The following is a 17,525-nucleotide window of genomic DNA, read 5'->3' on the forward strand; positions in this document are numbered from 1 at the left end:
TGTGGCCGAACCAAAGTCCTATACAACTGTAACATGACCTGCCAACTCTTGTACTCAATGCCCCGTCCGATGAAGGAAAGCATGCCGTATGCCTTCTTGACCACTCTATTTACCTGCGTTGCCACCTTCAGGGAACAGTGGACCTGAACACCCAAATCTCTCTGGACATCAATTTTCCCCAGGACTTTTCCATTTACTGTATAGTTCACTCTCGAATTGGATCTTCCAAAATGCATCACCTCGCAGTAGTGCTGTAGAAATACAATTTGTGGTTATTGTTTCTGCCCAGTCCATCACCCTGTTTGTGCCCTCATGAATTCTATTACTATCTTGCTCGCTCATCACTAGACTTCCACACTTCATGAGTTCTGAAAATTGCAACATTGTGAACTGTAGCCTGCTCCCTCGGTAACCTGTGGCCCATGGATGGGCCCTGGCAGCAAAGATGATTCTCCCTGAAACACCCCCAAACTAAGCGAGTACCATCACCCATTTTCCAAGGGTTACCACACTGGCACTGGCAATACCAGCCAACTCACCTGGGGTATGGGACTCCAAGGCTGCTCCTGTGCCCAGGTCTGGTGTAATAGCAACAGTAGTCCCTGCTCCCTGGCTATCCCCTGCTGCAACACTTGATTTACGTCGGGTCCGGGACTCTAACAATGGGCCTGGTCCCAGACCTGTTGTGTTACCGGCACTGGCTCCGATCAGCTGACTGTGCGTGGTGTCATCGCCAGACTTACCTATGTGTCTCGGGCACTATGGGTCAAGGGTGTAATACTGGCAGTTCCACTGCTCTCAGTGGCGTTGCCGATACTAGTGAGCAGCTGGCCATGATTGTTCAGCAGCTTTGGCAGATGGGATTCCCATCCTTTAAGGGATGTGGACCACGACACCAGGCAGTTAATTGCTGAAGAGCCACACGGAGTGTAGGCTCTGAATTTCTATGACAGGGTACGCTCATATTTTCTGCCCGCCGTCAGGAACCCCACTGGCTCCACTAAATTCAGCTCCCTGTCTCCAGCAGCAATTCCTGTCACTGGGAAGATAATTCACTGCATACTGAATACAACAACAAATGTGCTATTGTCATCCTAAACTCCTTGAAACTGCTGTTTTCACTCCCAACCTGGAGTAAAATATCCTGACAAATTCCCTTGTTTAGCTTTATCTTCGTGACGATCGAGATTATTTGTTTCATTGATTTTTCAGTCGACACATTCCCAATTATTGCTTTGAAATAATTGAATTCCGTGCTGCCCGCCACAGTTGAGGGAATCTCTCAGGCAGTCCAACATTTAATTTCCTGCTCAAGAGCGATGTGCAACAGACGTTGCAAATCTGAAATAAAAACCGAAAATGCTGGATATATTCATCAGGTCTGGCAGCACCTGTGGAGAGAGAAACACAGTTAATGTTTCAGGTCAATGACCCTTCATCAGAACTGGGAGAGAATAGAAATGGATCAGATTTTAAACCAGACAGGGACGTGAGGGAGGGGAAGGATTATGATTAACATTGATTTTAACATTTCAGTCTCATCCGGAGCAGTTTCAGTTCCTGTATTCCATCCCCGTGTGCAATTTTCATTTAATCTCTCCTGCCTTCCACCCTATTACAACACTTCTCTTGTTCTTTCAGCTTCGATCATTTCAGTACATCACTGGATACAGGAACAGACTTTAAATCTCAATAAGGCCTCAAGCAAACTGGTAACTTTGCTCCTAGACTGATGTATAATTTCTCTATTTATTCCCCTACCTTACAGTTAACTTGCTGACGATTGGGATCTTATCTCGGGGAAAATGCGGGCTCTCCAAATGTGTCACTCGCTACCTGGTAGCCTTGGCAGCGGCGGATCTACTGGTCATTTTCCTGGATGTGATATTGAGACACATTCCCATTGTTTATCCGGAACAGTTTCAGTTCCTGTATTCCATCCCCCTGTGTAATATTCACGCCATCCTGCTTTACGCAGCCACAGACTGTTCTGTCTGGTTCACCGTCACTTTCACCTTTGATCGATTTGTGGCGATTTGTTGCCAGAAGCTGAAAAGGAAATATTGCAGCGAGAAAACGGCGGCTGTGGTTCTGGGAACAGTGATTGTGCTGAGCTGTTTAAAGAACATCTTCTGGTATTTTATGTTCACAGGTCGGTATTTGCTGTGGAACATCCCATGGTTTTGTGATGCAGCAGAGCATGCTCGGAATTCTCGTATCTGGGGAACAATCGAGTTCCTCCATTACATTCTAACACCGTTTGTCCCATTTATGGTGATTCTGCTGCTCAATGCTGTCACCGTCAGACACATTTTAGTGAGCAGTAGAGGACGCAGGAGACTCCGGGATCATAGCAGTGGGGAGAGACGCAAAGACCCAGAGATGGATAGCCGAAGAAAATCCATCATTTTACTGTTAATTATCTCGGCAAATTTCATTCTGTTATGGGCAGTGTTAATGGTGTTTTCGATATGGAGCCGGATGTGGTATTTAGGTTATCAGTCTATATTTCTACCGGCGTTTCTGCGGGAATTGGGCTTCATGCTACAGCTGCTGAGCTGCTGCACAAACACTGCGTTTTATGTCGTGACCCAGACTCAGTCCAGAGTGCAGTTGAAGAATGTGCTGAAATATCCCTTTACTCCAATTTTTAAATTCATTCAATGTTGTGATGAGTGCATGAGATAGAGACAGACCCGTTGTCGGTTCGAGAGAGAAATGCAGGGTGTGTGTGAGAGAGAATCGGGCAGGGAGTGGGTGAGAGAGAGACAGAAAGGGAGCGTGTGCGAAAGAGACAGACAGAGAGTTTGTGAGAGAGACCGTTTGGGAATGTGTGTGAGAGAGAGAGACAGACAGGGATGCAGTGTGAGGGAGAAAGACAAGGTGTGTGTGTGAGAGAGACAGACAGGGAGTGTAGGTGAGCGAGACAGTCGGGGAGTGTGTGAGAAATAGACAGCCAGGAAGTGAGTTTAAATGAGAAAGACAGGGTGTGTGTGAGAAAGAGATAGTCAGACAGGGAGTAGTGTGAGAGTGACAGAGAGGGAGTAACTGTGAATAAGAAAGACAGGGTGTGTCTGTGAGAGAGACAGACAGAGACACTAGGTGAGGGAGACAGACAGTGAGTGTTTGTGTGTGAGAGAGAGAGACAGACAGGGAGTGTGTGTGAGAGGCAGAGACAGACAGGGAGAGTGTGAGAGAGACAGATAGGAAGTGTGTGAGAGAGGGAAACAGACAGGGAGTGCGTGAGAGACTGATAGTGAGAGTGTGGGAGAGACAGACTGGGACTGTGCGTGTGAGAGTGAGGTACAGTGTGTGTGAGAGAGACTGACATGTTTTGTGTGTGAGAGAGAGGCTGTGAGGCAGTGTGTGTGAGAGACAGACAGGGTGTGTGTGTGACAGATGCAGACAGGCAGTAATTGAGACAGAGGCAGGTAGGCATTGTATGTGGGAGAGACAGAGGTTGTGTGTGTGTGTGATAGAGGCAGTCAGGCCGTGAGTGAGAGACAGACAGTACATGTGAGAGATTTAGGCAAGGAGTGTGTGTGACTGAGGCAGAGGTGTGTGTGAGAGAGAGACAGACAGGCAGTGTTTTTAAGAAAACAGCCAGGTCGTGTTTATGAGCGCGACAGGCATGGAGTGTGGGACACACAGGGATTGTCTGTGAGAGAGAAAAGGAGGAAGTCTGCGCAAGTAAGGCAGACAAGGAGTGTATTTGAGATGCAGACAGGAAGGGTGCATGAGAGACAGTCAGCGATTTAGTATGAGAGATACGGACACACAGTACGTGTGCCAGAGAGAGCGACAGGGTGTGTGTGTGTGTGTGTGTGTGTGTGTGTGTGTGTGTGTGTGTGTGTGTGTGTGTGTGTGTGTGTGTGTGTGTGTGTGTGTGTGTGTGTGTGTGTATGTGCCAGACAAAGCATGAGATAGAGAGAAAGAGAGAGAAAACAGGGACTGGGCTAGAGAGGGAGACAGAGAGGGACTGAGGGAGATGAGAACATGGAGTGAGAGAGTGACTGGGAATGGGAGAGAGAGAGACAGGGATTTTAAATGAGAGAGAGAGGGAGTGTAGAGAAATGTAGGTAAACAGGGAGTTAGATGGGGCGGAGTGTGAGAGAGACTGAGACAGAGAGAGAATGAAAGACAAAGAGAGTGACAGGAGTGAGGGAACGAGACAGAGCGGGACCAGTCGTGGGAAGGGGAGACACGGAGTCGAGAGAGTGAGTGTTTGAGACAGGCAAGGAATGACAGAGAAAGAGATGGGATTGAGGGACTGATAAAAGGAGTGGCAGAAAGTGAGAGACAGACATGAAGTGTGAGATATAAAGGGAAACGGAGTGGTGGCACAGTGGTGCAGTGGCTGGCACCACAGCCTCATAGCTCCACGAACCCGCGTTCGATTTTCAGTACTGTCTGTGTGGAGTTTGCAAGTTCTGCCTGTGGCCCCGTGGGCTTTCGCCAGGTGCTCCGGTTCCCTCCCACAGCCAAAGACTTGCAAAGGTTGAAAGGAAAATTGGCCAACTGAAATTGCTCCTAGTGTAGGTAGGAAATGTGAGATTACTGCAGGGTCAGTATAAATGGGTGGTTGCTGGTCGGCACTGGCTCAGTGGACCAAAGGGCCTGTGTCAGTGTTGCATCTCGAAACAAATAAAAATGAGAGTCAGAGGGAAATAAACAGTAATAGAGTGAGAGGGGAGTCGAATACTGAGAGATAGGGACAAAGAGATCGTGACAGGGATTGGGAGAAACAAACAGACAGATTGTGTGTGGGTCGGTCACACAGACAGTGTAAGCGAGAATTACAGGGAGTTGGCGACTAAAAGTGATGCTTAATATTCTCAGCCCTCACGATCCGCTGAACACTCGGAGAAGTGGACGCTGTTGAGGCTCCAGAGCTGCTGGCCTTCTGATCTAACAGCAGCGGGAACATGCTCTGTGCCCTTCATTGGACAGGGAGCTCAGAGCGGAAATTTAGGAAGCTATGTACCGGGAATGTTGTTCCACCAATCTCATTGCTGGGAAGAGCAGTCTCAGGTTCCCCCCATGTGGTCCTGACATCAGGTTTCTGAAACCGCAAGAAGATCCAATGCAGAAGTGCAGACATGGAGAAAGGGAACGACAGACGGAAAATACTGCGTTTAATATTAAGTATGAGCTGTATGTGGAATTGACCAGTGTCACTGGTTCATTTCCCAGTCCCGGTGTGGGGTCTGTGAATGGAATCAGATATTTGAAAATTGCAGTAATATTTCCGACAAGGACTTGGAGTTAAAGATATCAAATCAATGAAACAGATCTCCTGATCATAATAATAAAAGCAAAATACTGCGGATGCTGGAAATCTGAAATAACAGCAAGAAATGCTGGAAATACTCAGCAGGTCTGGCAGCATCTGTGGAGAAAGAAGCAGAGATAACGTTTCAGGTCAGTGACCCTTCTTCAGAACGAGCAAATATTCGAAATGTAAAAGGTTATAAGCAAGTAAGGCGGGGGTGGACAAGAGATAACAAAGGTGAAGGTGTAAATAGGAAAAGGTCACAGAAAAGCTGACCAGAAGGTAGGTGAGCAAAGGCAAACAATATGTTAATGGTGTGTTGAAAGACAAAGCATTAGTACAGATCGGGTGTTGACAGACTGAAAATTGAACAGCCGCAAGTGCAAACATGAAAAAACAGTGGGCAAGCAAAATGAACAAACTAGGATGAAATAATAGAAACACGAAAAAATATTTGAAAAAGGAAAAAGAAAATGTAACTGAAAATAAAAGTAAAATGGAGCCCGTCATCTTCTGAAATTGTTCAACTCAATGTTCAGTCCGGCAGGCTGTAGTGAGCTTAATCAATAAATGAGATGCTGTTCCTCGAGCTTGCGTTGATGTTCACTGGAACCTGCAGAAATCCCAGGACAGAGATGCGAGCATGAGAGCATGGGGGAGTGTTGAATTGGCAAGCAACCAGAAGCTCAGGGTCCAGCTTGCGGACTGAGCGGAGGTATTCCGCAAAGCGTTCACCTAGTTTGCGTTTTTTAAAATTCATTCATGGGATGTGGGCGTCACTGGTTATGCCAGCATTTATTGCCCATCCCTAATTGCCCTTGAGAACGTGGTGGTGAGCTACCTTCTTGAACCGCTGCAGTCCATTTGGCGTAGGTAGACCCACATTGCTGTTACAAAGGGAGCACCTGGCTTTTGACCCAGCGATATTGAAGTTCCAAGTCAGGATGGTGTGTGTCTTGGAGGGGAACTTACAGGTGGGGATCTTACCATGTATTTGCTGCCCTTGTCCTTTCTAGGTGGTAGAGGTCGCGGGTTTGGAAGGTGCTGTCTAAGGAGCCTTGGTGCATTGCTGCAGTGCATCTTGCAGATGGTACACACTGCTGCCACTGTGCGTCGGTGGTGGAGGGAGTGAATGTTTGGAGATGGTGTGCCACTCAAGCGGGCTGCTTTGTCCTGGATGGTGTCGAGCTTCGATTGGGTTGTTGGAGCTGCACCCATCCAGGCAAGTGGAGAGTATTCCATCACACTCCTGACTTGTGCTTTGCAGATGGTGGACAGGCTTTGGCGAGTCAGGAGGTGAGTTACTCGCCTCGGGATTCCTGGCCTCTAAACTGTTGTTGTAGCCACGGTATTTATATGGCTACACCAGTTCAGTTTCTGGTCAATGGTAGCCCCTAGGATGTTGATAGTGCGGGATTCAGCGATGGTAATGCCGTTGAATGTCACGTTGAGATGGTTAGATTCTCTCTTGTTGGAGATGGTCATTGCCTGGCACTTGTGTGGCGCGAATGTTACTTGCCACTTAACAGCCCAAGCCTGAATATTGTCCAGGCCTTGCTGCATTTCTACACGGACTGATTCAGTATCTGAGGAGTCACGAACGGTGCTGAACATTGTGCAATCATCAGCGAACATCCCCACTTCTGACCTTATGATTGAAGGAAGGTAATTGATGAAGCAGCTGAAGATGGTCGGGCCGAGGACACTACCCTGAGGAACTCCTGCATTGATGTCGTGGAGCTCAGATGATTGACCTCCAACAACCACAACCATCTTCCTTTGTGCCAGGTATGACTCCAGCCAGCGGAGGGTTATCCTCCTGATTCCCATTGTCCTCAGTTTTGCTAGGGCTCCTTGATGCCATACTCGGTGAAATGCTGCCTCGATGTCAAGGGCAGTCACTCCCACCTCACTCTCACCTCACATCATGAGTTCAGCTCTTTTGTCCATGTTTGAGCCAAGGCTGTCATGAGGTCAGGAGCTGAGTGGCCCTGACGGAACCAAAACTGAGCGTCACTGAGCAGGTTATTGCTAATCAAGTGCCGCTTGATGGCACTGTTGATGACACCTTCCATCATTTTACTGATGATTGAGAGTAGGCTGAAGGGGTGGTAATTTTCCACATTGCAGGGTAGATGCCAGTGTTGTAGCTGTACTGGAAGAGCTTGTCTGGGGGTGCGGCAAGTTCTGGAGTACAGGTCTTCGGTACTATGGCCGGAATATTGTCAGGACCCATAGCTTTTGCAGTATCCAGTGCCTTCAGTCATTTCTTGATATCACGTGGAGTGAATCGAATTGGCTACACTCTGGCATCTGTGATGCTGGGGACTTCAGGAGGAGGCCGAGATGGATCATCAACTCGGCACTTCAGGTTAAAGATTGTTGCAAATGCTTCAACCTTATGTTAATGCTTCAACCATTGGTCTTCCCAATGTAGAGGACACCACATTGTGAGCAGCGAACTCCATCTGCAAAATTGAAAGAAGTACAAGTAATTCGCTGCTTCACCTGAAAGTGGCGTTTGGGGCCAGGAATAGTGATGAGAGAAGAGGTAAATCGGCAGGTATTACACCTCCTGCGATTGCAGGGGAATGTGCCATGGGAAGGGGACGAGGTGTTGCGGGCAATGGAGGAGTGGACCAGGATGTCACGGAGAGAAAGATCCCTTCGGAATGCTGACATGGGAAGGGAGGGGAAGATGCATTTGGTACTGGCATCAATCTGGAGGTGGCGAAAATGGTGGAGGATGATCCTTTGGATATGGAGGCTGATGGGATGCAAAATGAGGACAAGGGGACACCTGTCGCGGTTCTGGGAGGGAGGGGAAGGGGTGATGGTAGAGGTGCGGGAAATGGGCCAAACACGGTTGAGGGCCCTGTCAACCACAGTGGTGGGTCAGGGGTGGGGGGGCGACACTCGGTTAAGGAAAAAGGAAGACATATCAGAAGCGCTGTCATGGAGGTTAGCATCATCGGAGAATATGCGTCGGAGATGGAGAAAGTGTGAGAATGGAACGGAGTCCTTACAGGAGGCAGCGTGTGAAGAAGTGCAGTCGAGGTAGTTGTGGGAGTCAGGGGGCTTATCATGGATATTAGTAGACAGCCTATCCCCAGAGATGGAGATAGAGAAGTCGAAGAGGGGAAGGGAAGTGTCGGAGATGGACCATGTGAAGGTGAGAGAAGGTTGGAAATTAGAAATAAAGTTGATAAAGTTTTCCAGTTCGGGCAGGAGCAAACAACTGCACCGATACAGTCATCAGTGTACCAGAAAAAAGATTTGGGGGAGGGGGACTGAGGAGGACTGGAACAAGGAATGTTGGACATCTCCGACAAAAAGACAGGCATAACTAGGACCCATGCGGGTACCCACAGCGGCACCTTTAACTTGAAGGAATTGCGTGGAGTTGAAGGAGCAGTTGTTCAATGTGAGAACAAGTTCAGCCAAGCAGTAGAGGATGGTGGTGGATGAGGACTGGTTGGGCCTCTGTTCAAGGAAGAAGCGAAGAGCCACAACCCGTCATGGTGGGGGATGGAGGTGTAGAGGGATTGGACGTCCATAGTGAAGAGGGGGCGGTTCGGAACAGGAAACTGGAAATTGTCAAATGAGGTCGGGCGCCTGAAGTATCACGGATGTAGGTGGGAAGAGACTGGACCAGAGGAGAAAAGATAGAGTCAAGATTGGACGAAATAATTTCAGTGGGGCAGGAACAGGCTAACACAATGGGTCTGCCGGGACAGTCCAGTTTGTGGATTTTGGGAAGGAGAAGATGTAATCAGTCAAGCAAGTTCTATCCTGTGTCAATGGACAGGACACAAAGGGAACAGATTGCGAGACATCGTAACATGTTACACTCAGAGGGTGGACGCAAACTGCTTACCTGATGTTTTTCTAGGTGGGAAGGGAGCCAGTCCCAATCCCAAACCCTCTCCCCTCCATATCTGCCGGGGAATGGACCTCTCTCTCAGTCTGGCGTTTGTGGGTTGTGTGTTCTCAGTATCCCTCTGTTTCAATCTTGATCACTTTCAATCCTCTGTTTTCGAAGCGGCATTTGTTTGTCATGGGATGTTTCTGAGAATGTCGGTGTAACTGAGACAGGAAGCTCTGGAATCTTTCTATATCTCTTCTTAAGAAACTCTTGTTTTGATTCATCCAATTTTCGTTTTCCCTTGCCTCCTGGGAACATTTGTTCTTACTTCGAAAAATGTCATGACAAGATGGAAAGAGAGGGAGAGCTTTGGGGTGAGGAATTTTGTTGGACAGTATCTTTCTCTTCCTTGGACAGAGGCCTTCATTCTGAAGCAGCATCGTATGGGTCTCTATGCGTTTGTGTCTGTTTATTACACTGAGAGTGAATTTCCTCTCCAGGAGCTCAACTTTGGTGCCACGGTTAAACGTGTTCCTGTTGGATTTCGGCACTTGAGTTGTGAAACTGGTTTAACCCTTTGGTTAATTAACGAACTGGCCTTTCAATGTGACACAAACAGGTTAATTCACGATGCAGAATAGGGAGTGCCCACCCCTACAGAGAAAATGTTGAATCCATCAAGTAGACCCTATGCGAAAATTTCTTATGAGTCCAGAATAATGCTTCTGTTTCCGGGCAGTGGAATTTAATCAATGGTTAGGTGATATGCACGACAGCCATTTTAAAATAAGAGCACATCGTGGTGGTCATTTGAAGTATTAACTTTCGGTGGCAGTGATTTTAACTGACATGCAGTGCTGCCATTTCAAGTGAAGTGCAGTGACCATTTAAGTGTTATGCACTGTGACCATTTTAAGTTACAGGCAGTGTGGCATTCTTAATATGAATGTGTGCAACCATTTTATGTGACAGGCAGTGCGACCATTTTACGTGATATGACAGGTCAGAGGCTAGGAATTCTGCGGTGACTAACCCACATCCATTCTCCCCAATGTCTGTCCGCTATCGACAAGGCAAATGTCAGGAGTGTGTTGGAATACTCCCTACTTGCCTGGATGGGTGCAGCTCCAACAACACAGAAGAAGCTCGACACCATCCAGGACAAAGCAGCCCACTTGATTGTCACCCCATAGGCAAACATACACTCCCTCCATCACCGACCCACAGTGTCAACAAAGTATCCCATCTGCAAGAGGCACTGCAACCAAGGCTCCTTAGACAGCACCTTCGAAACGGTGAATTCTTCCACCTAGTAGAACAAGGGCAGCAGATGCATGGAAGCACCAGCACCTGTAAGTTCCCCTCCAAGTCACACACCATCCTGACTTGGAACTATATCGCCGTTCCTTCACTGTCGCTGTGCCAACATCCTGGAACTCCCTTCCTCACAACATTCTGGGTGCCCCTGCACCCCACACGGACTGCAGCAGTTCAAGATGGCAGCTCACCGCCACCTTTTCAAGGGTAATTTGGGATGGGCAATAATTGCTGGTCTATCCAGCGATGACCACATCCCAAGAATAAATAACAAGAAGACAACTTAAGTGACACTCATTGTGGTCATTTTAACTGACATTTGTTATTGCCATTTTAAATGATGTGCACTATGGCATATTTAAGTGATGCGCATACGACCATTTTAAGTGACATGCACTGCGGCCGTATTAAGTGATATGTAATGCGACCATTTAAAGTGATATATAGTGCAACCATTTAAGTGAAGTGCAGTGTGGCCATTTTGAAGGATATTCAGTGCGACAGTTTTCACTGATATGCAGCGCGATCATTGTATGCCATTTGCGATGCGACCACTTTAAAAGATCTGCAGTTTGACTATTGCAGGTGATATGTGGTGCAACCATTTTAAGTGATATTTGTTGTAACAATTTTAAATGATGTGCACTGTGGCGCTTTTAAGTGGTATGCATGCAGCCATTCAAGTGAGATGCAGTGCGGCAATTTGAAATGACTTGCCCTGCAGCCATCTTAAATGATATGAATTGCGACCATTTTAGGTGACATGCTGTGCAGCAATTTTAAGTGACATGCACTGCAGCCATTTTAAGTGAAATGAAGTGCGACCATTTGAAGTGATATGCACTGCGGCCGTTTCAAAGGATATGCACCGCGATAATTTTAAGTGACATGCCATGTGGCCATTTCAATAGATATGCAGTGCAACCATTTTAAGCGAGCTGCAGAGTGACCATTTTAAATGGCATGTACTGCCGCCATTTTGCGTGATATGCATTACCGCCATTTTGAGTGATATGCACTGCGACCATTAATGTGGCATGCAGTGTGACTATTTTAACTGGCGTTCATTGCAGCCATTTTAAGTGACACGCATTGTGGCCATTTTAAATGGAATGCAGTGAGACTATTTGAAGTGATATGCCCGCTGGCTCTTGTAAATGACATGCACGGGAGCCATTTTGAGTGACATGCTCTGCCAGCATTTGCAATGCCATGCGCTTCCGCCATTTTAAATGATTTGCACTATGGCCATTTTAAGTGATATGCTCTGTGGCTATTTCATTGTCATACACTGCGACCATTATAAAACGAGAGCATTCCACGGCGATCATTTTCAGGGTTTTCTGTCCACGGCAGTGAATAAATGAGATGTCGCTGGTTGTAAATTAGTATAATGGTTCATACAGGGTAATAAACGGTTAGCAAGGGTTATAAAGGATTATAAACAGTTACAAACGATTATACACGGTAATATACAACCGTAAACGATTATAAAGTGCTATAAATAATTAAAAAGGATTATGAACGGTTAAAAAGCTTATGGAAGATTCTACAAGTTACAAGGGATTATATAGTGCTACAAAGGATTAAACTAAGTTACAAATCGTCATAGCGTATTATAAAGGGTTTAAATGGGTGTAACGGTTTAGAATGATTATAAATGGTAATTAAAAATTATAAAGGGTTCTGAGTAATATAAAGAGATTTTCAAGATTACAAATGATGATGCAAAATTCTGACTGTCGTTTCCCTGTCACCATGAGAACAGACCCGGCCTCCATACACTCTTCACCAAGGGAACAGGCTCCACCCCCATTCTCCCGTCGCAATGGGTAACGAGCTCCGCCTTCATTTCCCCGCCACCATGGGAGACAGGTATCGCTCCCACTCCCCCGTCATCATGGGGCAGAGAACCTGCCCCCACTCTTTCTTCACCTTGGCTTCAGGCCCCAGCCTTCGGCTGTCACCATAGCGACAGACCCTGCCCCCGTTCAGTGAACACAGCGACAGGCTGAGCCACACCCCCTCCATCCCCGCTCTTTCACGGTACCGAGATCCGTGCCCTCCACTTTGCCACCATCACATAAGGCACCGCCACCCTGCCCTGTCACCATAGCGACAAGCCCCACCCCCGCTTTGTCACCATAGCTTCAGCTCCCTCCCCCGCTCAGTCAGCATAGTGACAGGCCCCACCCCGCTCTGTCTCCATATCGGCAGAACCGTCCCCGCTATGTCACCACAGCGACAGTTCCGACATCCGCTCTGTCTCGACAGACAATCCCGTCCCCCGCTCAGTCAGCATAGTGTCAGGCCCCGCCCCTGATCTGTATCCATAGTGATAGGCCCCGCCCCCCCAGCTGCTGGAAATAGTGATTCAGTGCTTCTCATCTTTGAATGAGTTTACCAATTGCAGTAAGGGAATATTTCAGCATATTCTTCAACTGCTCTCTGAACTGAGTCTGGGTCACGGCGCAAATCGCAGTGTTTGTGCAGCAACTCAGGAGCTGCAACATGAAGCCCGATTCCTGCAGAAACACAGCTAGATTAGCAGACACAGACCCCAAATGCTCCATCCGGTTCCATATCGAGTTCACCATTAACAGGGTCCATATCAGAATGATTCCCCGAGATAACTAACAGTAAAATTATGGATTTCCTTCGACTCTCCATCTCTGGGTCTCTGCGACTCTCCCCACTGCTGTGAGCCCGGAATCTTCTGCGTCCTCTGCGGTTCACTAACATTTGCCTGACTGTGAGAGCGTTGAGCAGCAGATTCACCACAAATGGGAGCCCCGGGGTTAGAAAGTAATGGAGGAACTCGATTGTTCCCCAGACACGAGATTCCGCAACATCCTCAGTTACATTACAAACCCAGGGGAGGTTCCCCAGCCGATACTGACTTGTTAATATAAAATACCAGCAGATGTTATTTAAACAACTTATCACAGTCACTGTTCCCAGCACCACAGCAGCCGTTTTCTCGCTGCAATATTTACTTTTCAAATTCTGGCAATGAATGGCCACAAATCGATCAAAGGTGAAAGTGACGGTGCACCAAACAGAACAGTCTGTGGCTGCATTAAGCAGGATGGTGTGGATATTACACACGGGAATGAACAACAGGAACTGAAACAGTTCCCAAAGAAGAATGGGAATGTGTCTCAATATCAGGTGGAGGATAATGACCAGTAGATCCGCCACTGACATGGCCACCAGGTAGCGTGTGACACATTTGGTGAGGCCAGGCTGTTTAAAAACCGTTCCTTCGCTCATCTCTCCCAGTTCTGATGAAGGGTCACTGACCTGAAACATTAACTCTGTTTCTCTCTCCACAGATGCTGCCAGACCTGCTGAATATTTCCAGAATTTTCTGATGTTATTTCAGATTTCCAGCATCTGCAGCACTTTGCTCTTGTATGGAAAGTTAAATGTTGGACTGATTGAGAGATTCCCTCACCGGTGACAGGCAGTACGGAATTCAAATATTTAAAAGCAATAATTGGGAATGAGTCCACTGAAAAATCAATTAAACAAATTATCTCAATCGTCACTAGGTTAACTGTAAACAAGGGAAATTATCAGGAAATTATGCATCAGTTAGGAGTAAAAAAACACAGCTTGAAGGATTTCAGGTGAGTTTTGTACATTTGTTACCACGTTCTGTATGTCTATAAGTATTGCACCAGTGACAGGGATTTCTGCTCGAAACAGAGAGTTAAGATTGGCGGAGCCAGCAGAGTTTGTAACAGCGGACTGAAAATAAGAGGTGAGCCCGACTTGGCAATTTGGAGCTCACACAGTGCAATTCAGTGGCGCCCAGGAAGTTAACTGCCTGGTGCCCTTGTCCGCATCACTTTTAGGATGGGGATCCCACCTGCCAAAGTTACTGAACAATCAGAGGGCCAGCAGCTCAGTGGTATTGGCAACACCACCAGGAGCAGTGGAACTGCTAGCACTATACAAGGCCAGTGTTCACGACCATCACTGGGGACCTAGACCCCAGGCAAATGTGGCGAGGACCCCAGGGCCAGTCAGATAGTCGGGGCCACTGCCAGTAATATACCAGGCAGAGGACTAGGAGCATGTCTGGAGAGCCTGGACCCCATATAAGTGTTTATGGTCCTCTGGGTCTGGTCAGGGAGTGGGTGTCACTGCCAGAACGACTCCAATCCTGAAACCCGGAATATTACTGGAGTCCCAAATCCCAGATAGGTTCAGGGGTTTCGTGGGGACCCGTCAGAGTCTGGGGCCCAATATCGGTACTACACCAGACCTGGAAGTAGATGGCATGCTGGACCCCGACACTAAAGGTAAGTGTTGCGGGGTTTCAGGGCCCGTCAATGACCGGGTGCCACAGACAGTACTACACAGGTCCAGGGACAAGGAATGTCACTCGAGGTTGGACTTCCGATAAGGCTGATAAGATAGCCAGGATCAGTCAGGGAACGCGGTGACTGCCAGTACTACAGCTGGCCTGGGACCAGGACCATTCTTGGACATCCATAGCCAAGGTATATGTGAGACTGTCGCCTCGGAACTATAAGGAAATAGAGGGAGGGAGGGCCACTGCTCAGTACAAGACCAATGCCTATCCTGGAGACACCAGAGCCAAGTCTGTGTGGTGGGGATGTTGGGGCTAGCTACGGAGGAGGGACAACTGCTGACAGTGCACCAGCCCTGGGAGCAGCACCAAAGCCAGAACCAGGGACCTCAGATAAATTATGTGGGATGGCTGCGGCCAGCCAGGGAGCATGGGCCACTGCTGATACTGCACCAGGCGTAGGATCAGAGCAGCCTTGGAGTCCCATTCCCCAGTTAAGTGCGGTGGGGAATCAGGGTCCAGTCTGATAGCTCCTGGAAGGTGGTGAGGGGGCTGGCTGATTGCGGAGGGGTTTAATGCAGAAGAAGTCTTTGCTGTTGGGTGCCGGTCCATGGGCCACGTATTACCCTTCGGAGGAGGCCTCCCCCAATTCTGCAGAGGGGCTGTCTTGTTTTGCTGGGCGTCCTGCACAAGTTGCGGGGCTCCCATCAACCGATCGTGTAGTTCCACTTAGAGACCTCAGGTGACCTCTGGGTAGGAATGTTGTCTACAGCACCACTGTCTGGGCCCCTCCGCCTTCTATCCTGGCTCCTGAAAAGCCATTTAATTCCAGGGTTTAAATTATACAATCATGAATGGATTGGGAAATAGAATTTTTTAACCAACGGATTTCAACTGGAATCAGGAGTGGATCAAGAAGTTATTAAAATAAGAGGATTAAATCAAACATGAGTACTAGCAGGTTTATAATAAAGCAGACCCCAGTAAATATTGACGAGGTGAGTAACAGATTACAGGAGGTCTTTTATCAACATTGTGGTGAATGAATGTTTTTCAGACTGGAGGGAGGTATACAGTGCAGTACTCAAGGGTTCCACTAGTACCACTGCTGCTTCTGACAGACAATAATGCCTCAGACTTCCGGCTTCAGGTCACGGTGTTGACATTTGCCGAAGTCATGAACCGTTGAAGAGCAGTGAAGGGTGAGGAAGATATTAATAGAGTTCAAGAGGGCATAGACAGGGTGGTGGAATGGGCAGTTGTTTTTGTTGTTTCTGCCCATTCCACCACCCTGTCTATGCCCTCTTGAATAAGTCACATAACGAGAGTGAAGGTATGATGGCAAAAAGCTGGATTAGAAAAGGAGGTTTTAAGGGGTGTCTTAAAGGCAGAACGTGAGGTGGAGAAGTGTGGAGAGAGTATTTCAGAGTTTAGGGCCCAGGCAACTGAAGGTACAACCACCAATGATGAAAAGAATAAAATCAGAGTCCACTAATAGACGAACACAGACCTGGTGTTGGGGAATAAGCCCGGCCATGTGGTTGAAGATTCAGTAGGGGACTACTTTGGGAATAGTGATCACAATTCCGTAAGTTTTAAAATACTCATGGACAAAGACGAGAGTGGTCCGAAAGGAACAGTGCTAAATTGGGGGAAGGCCAACTATTCCAAAATTCGGCAGGAGCTGGGGAATGTAGATTGGGAGCAGCTGTTTGAAGGTAAATCCACATGTGATATGTGGGAGGCTTTTAAAGAGAGGTTGATCAGCGTGCAGGAGAGACATGTTCCTGTGAAAATGAGGGATAGAAATGGCAAGATTAGGGAACAATGGATGACAGGTGAAATTGTGAGACCAGCTAAGAGGAAAAAGGAAGCTTACAGAAGGTCTAGGTGGCTGAAGAAAGACGAAGCTTTGAAAGAATATCGGGAATGTAGGACCAATCTGAAACGAGGAATTAAGAGGGCTAAAAGGGGTCATGAAATATCTTTAGCAAACAGGGTGAAGGAACATCCCAAAGCCTTTTATTCATATAGAAGGAGCAAGAGGGTAACTAGAGAAAGGATTGGCCCACTCAAGGACAAAGGAGGAAAGTTATGCGTGGAGTCAGAGATAATGGGTGAGATTCTAAACGAGTACTTTGCATGGGTATTCACCGAGGTGAGGGACATGAAGGATGTTGAGGTTAGGAACAGATGTTTGATTACTCTAGGTCAAGTCGGCATAAGGATGGAGGAAGTGTTGGGTATTCTAAAAGGCATTAAGGTGGACAAGTCCCCAGGTCCAGATGGGATCTAGCCCAGGTTACTGTGGGAAGTGAGAGAGGAAATAGCTGGGGCTTTAACAGATATCTTTGCAGCATCCTTAAACACGGGTGAGGTCCTGGAGGACTGGAGAATTACTAATGTTGTCCCCTTGTTTAAGAAGGATAGCAGGGATAATCCAGGTAATTATAGACCGGTGAGCCTGACGTCAGTGGTAAGGAAGCAGCTGGAGAAGTTACTGAGGGATAGGATCTATTCCCATTTGGAAGAAAATGGACTTATCAGTGATAGGCAACATGGTTGTGTGCAGGGAAGGTCATGTCTTACCAACTTAATAGAATTCTTCGAGGAAGTGACAAAGTTGATTGATGAGGGAAGGGCTGTCGATGTCATATACATGGTCTTCAGTAAGGCGTTTGATAAGGTTCCCCATGGTAGGCTGATGGAGAAAGTGAAGGCGCATGTGGTCCAAGGTGTACTAGCTAGAT

General features: G+C 47.5%; 1 protein-coding gene across 1 annotated transcript; it reads left to right on the forward strand.

Annotated features, from left to right (window-relative positions):
• The first annotated feature begins 662 nt into the window (after positions 1-662).
• LOC137359219 (probable G-protein coupled receptor 139) lies at positions 663-2,688 on the forward strand. The gene is made up of 2 exons (XM_068025279.1): positions 663-717; positions 1,769-2,688. The coding sequence occupies exons 1-2, from the start codon at positions 663-665 to the stop codon at positions 2,686-2,688; spliced, it is 975 nt and encodes a 324-aa protein (XP_067881380.1).
• Positions 2,689-17,525: the final 14,837 nt, after the last annotated feature.

Source organism: Heterodontus francisci, unplaced genomic scaffold, assembly GCF_036365525.1.
Source record: "Heterodontus francisci isolate sHetFra1 unplaced genomic scaffold, sHetFra1.hap1 HAP1_SCAFFOLD_124, whole genome shotgun sequence".
NCBI lineage: Eukaryota > Metazoa > Chordata > Chondrichthyes > Heterodontiformes > Heterodontidae > Heterodontus > Heterodontus francisci.

What these genes read in the sequence shown, in the direction of transcription:
- LOC137359219 (XM_068025279.1), top strand. Translation starts at nt 663, where the DNA reads ATGGGCCTGGTCCCAGACCTGTTGTGTTACCGGCACTGGCTCCGATCA. An exon ending in CTGGCTCCGATCAGCTGACT is followed by an intron (nt 718 to 1,768) that starts GTGCGTGGTGTC and finishes CCTACCTTACAG; the next exon opens with TTAACTTGCTGACGATTGGG.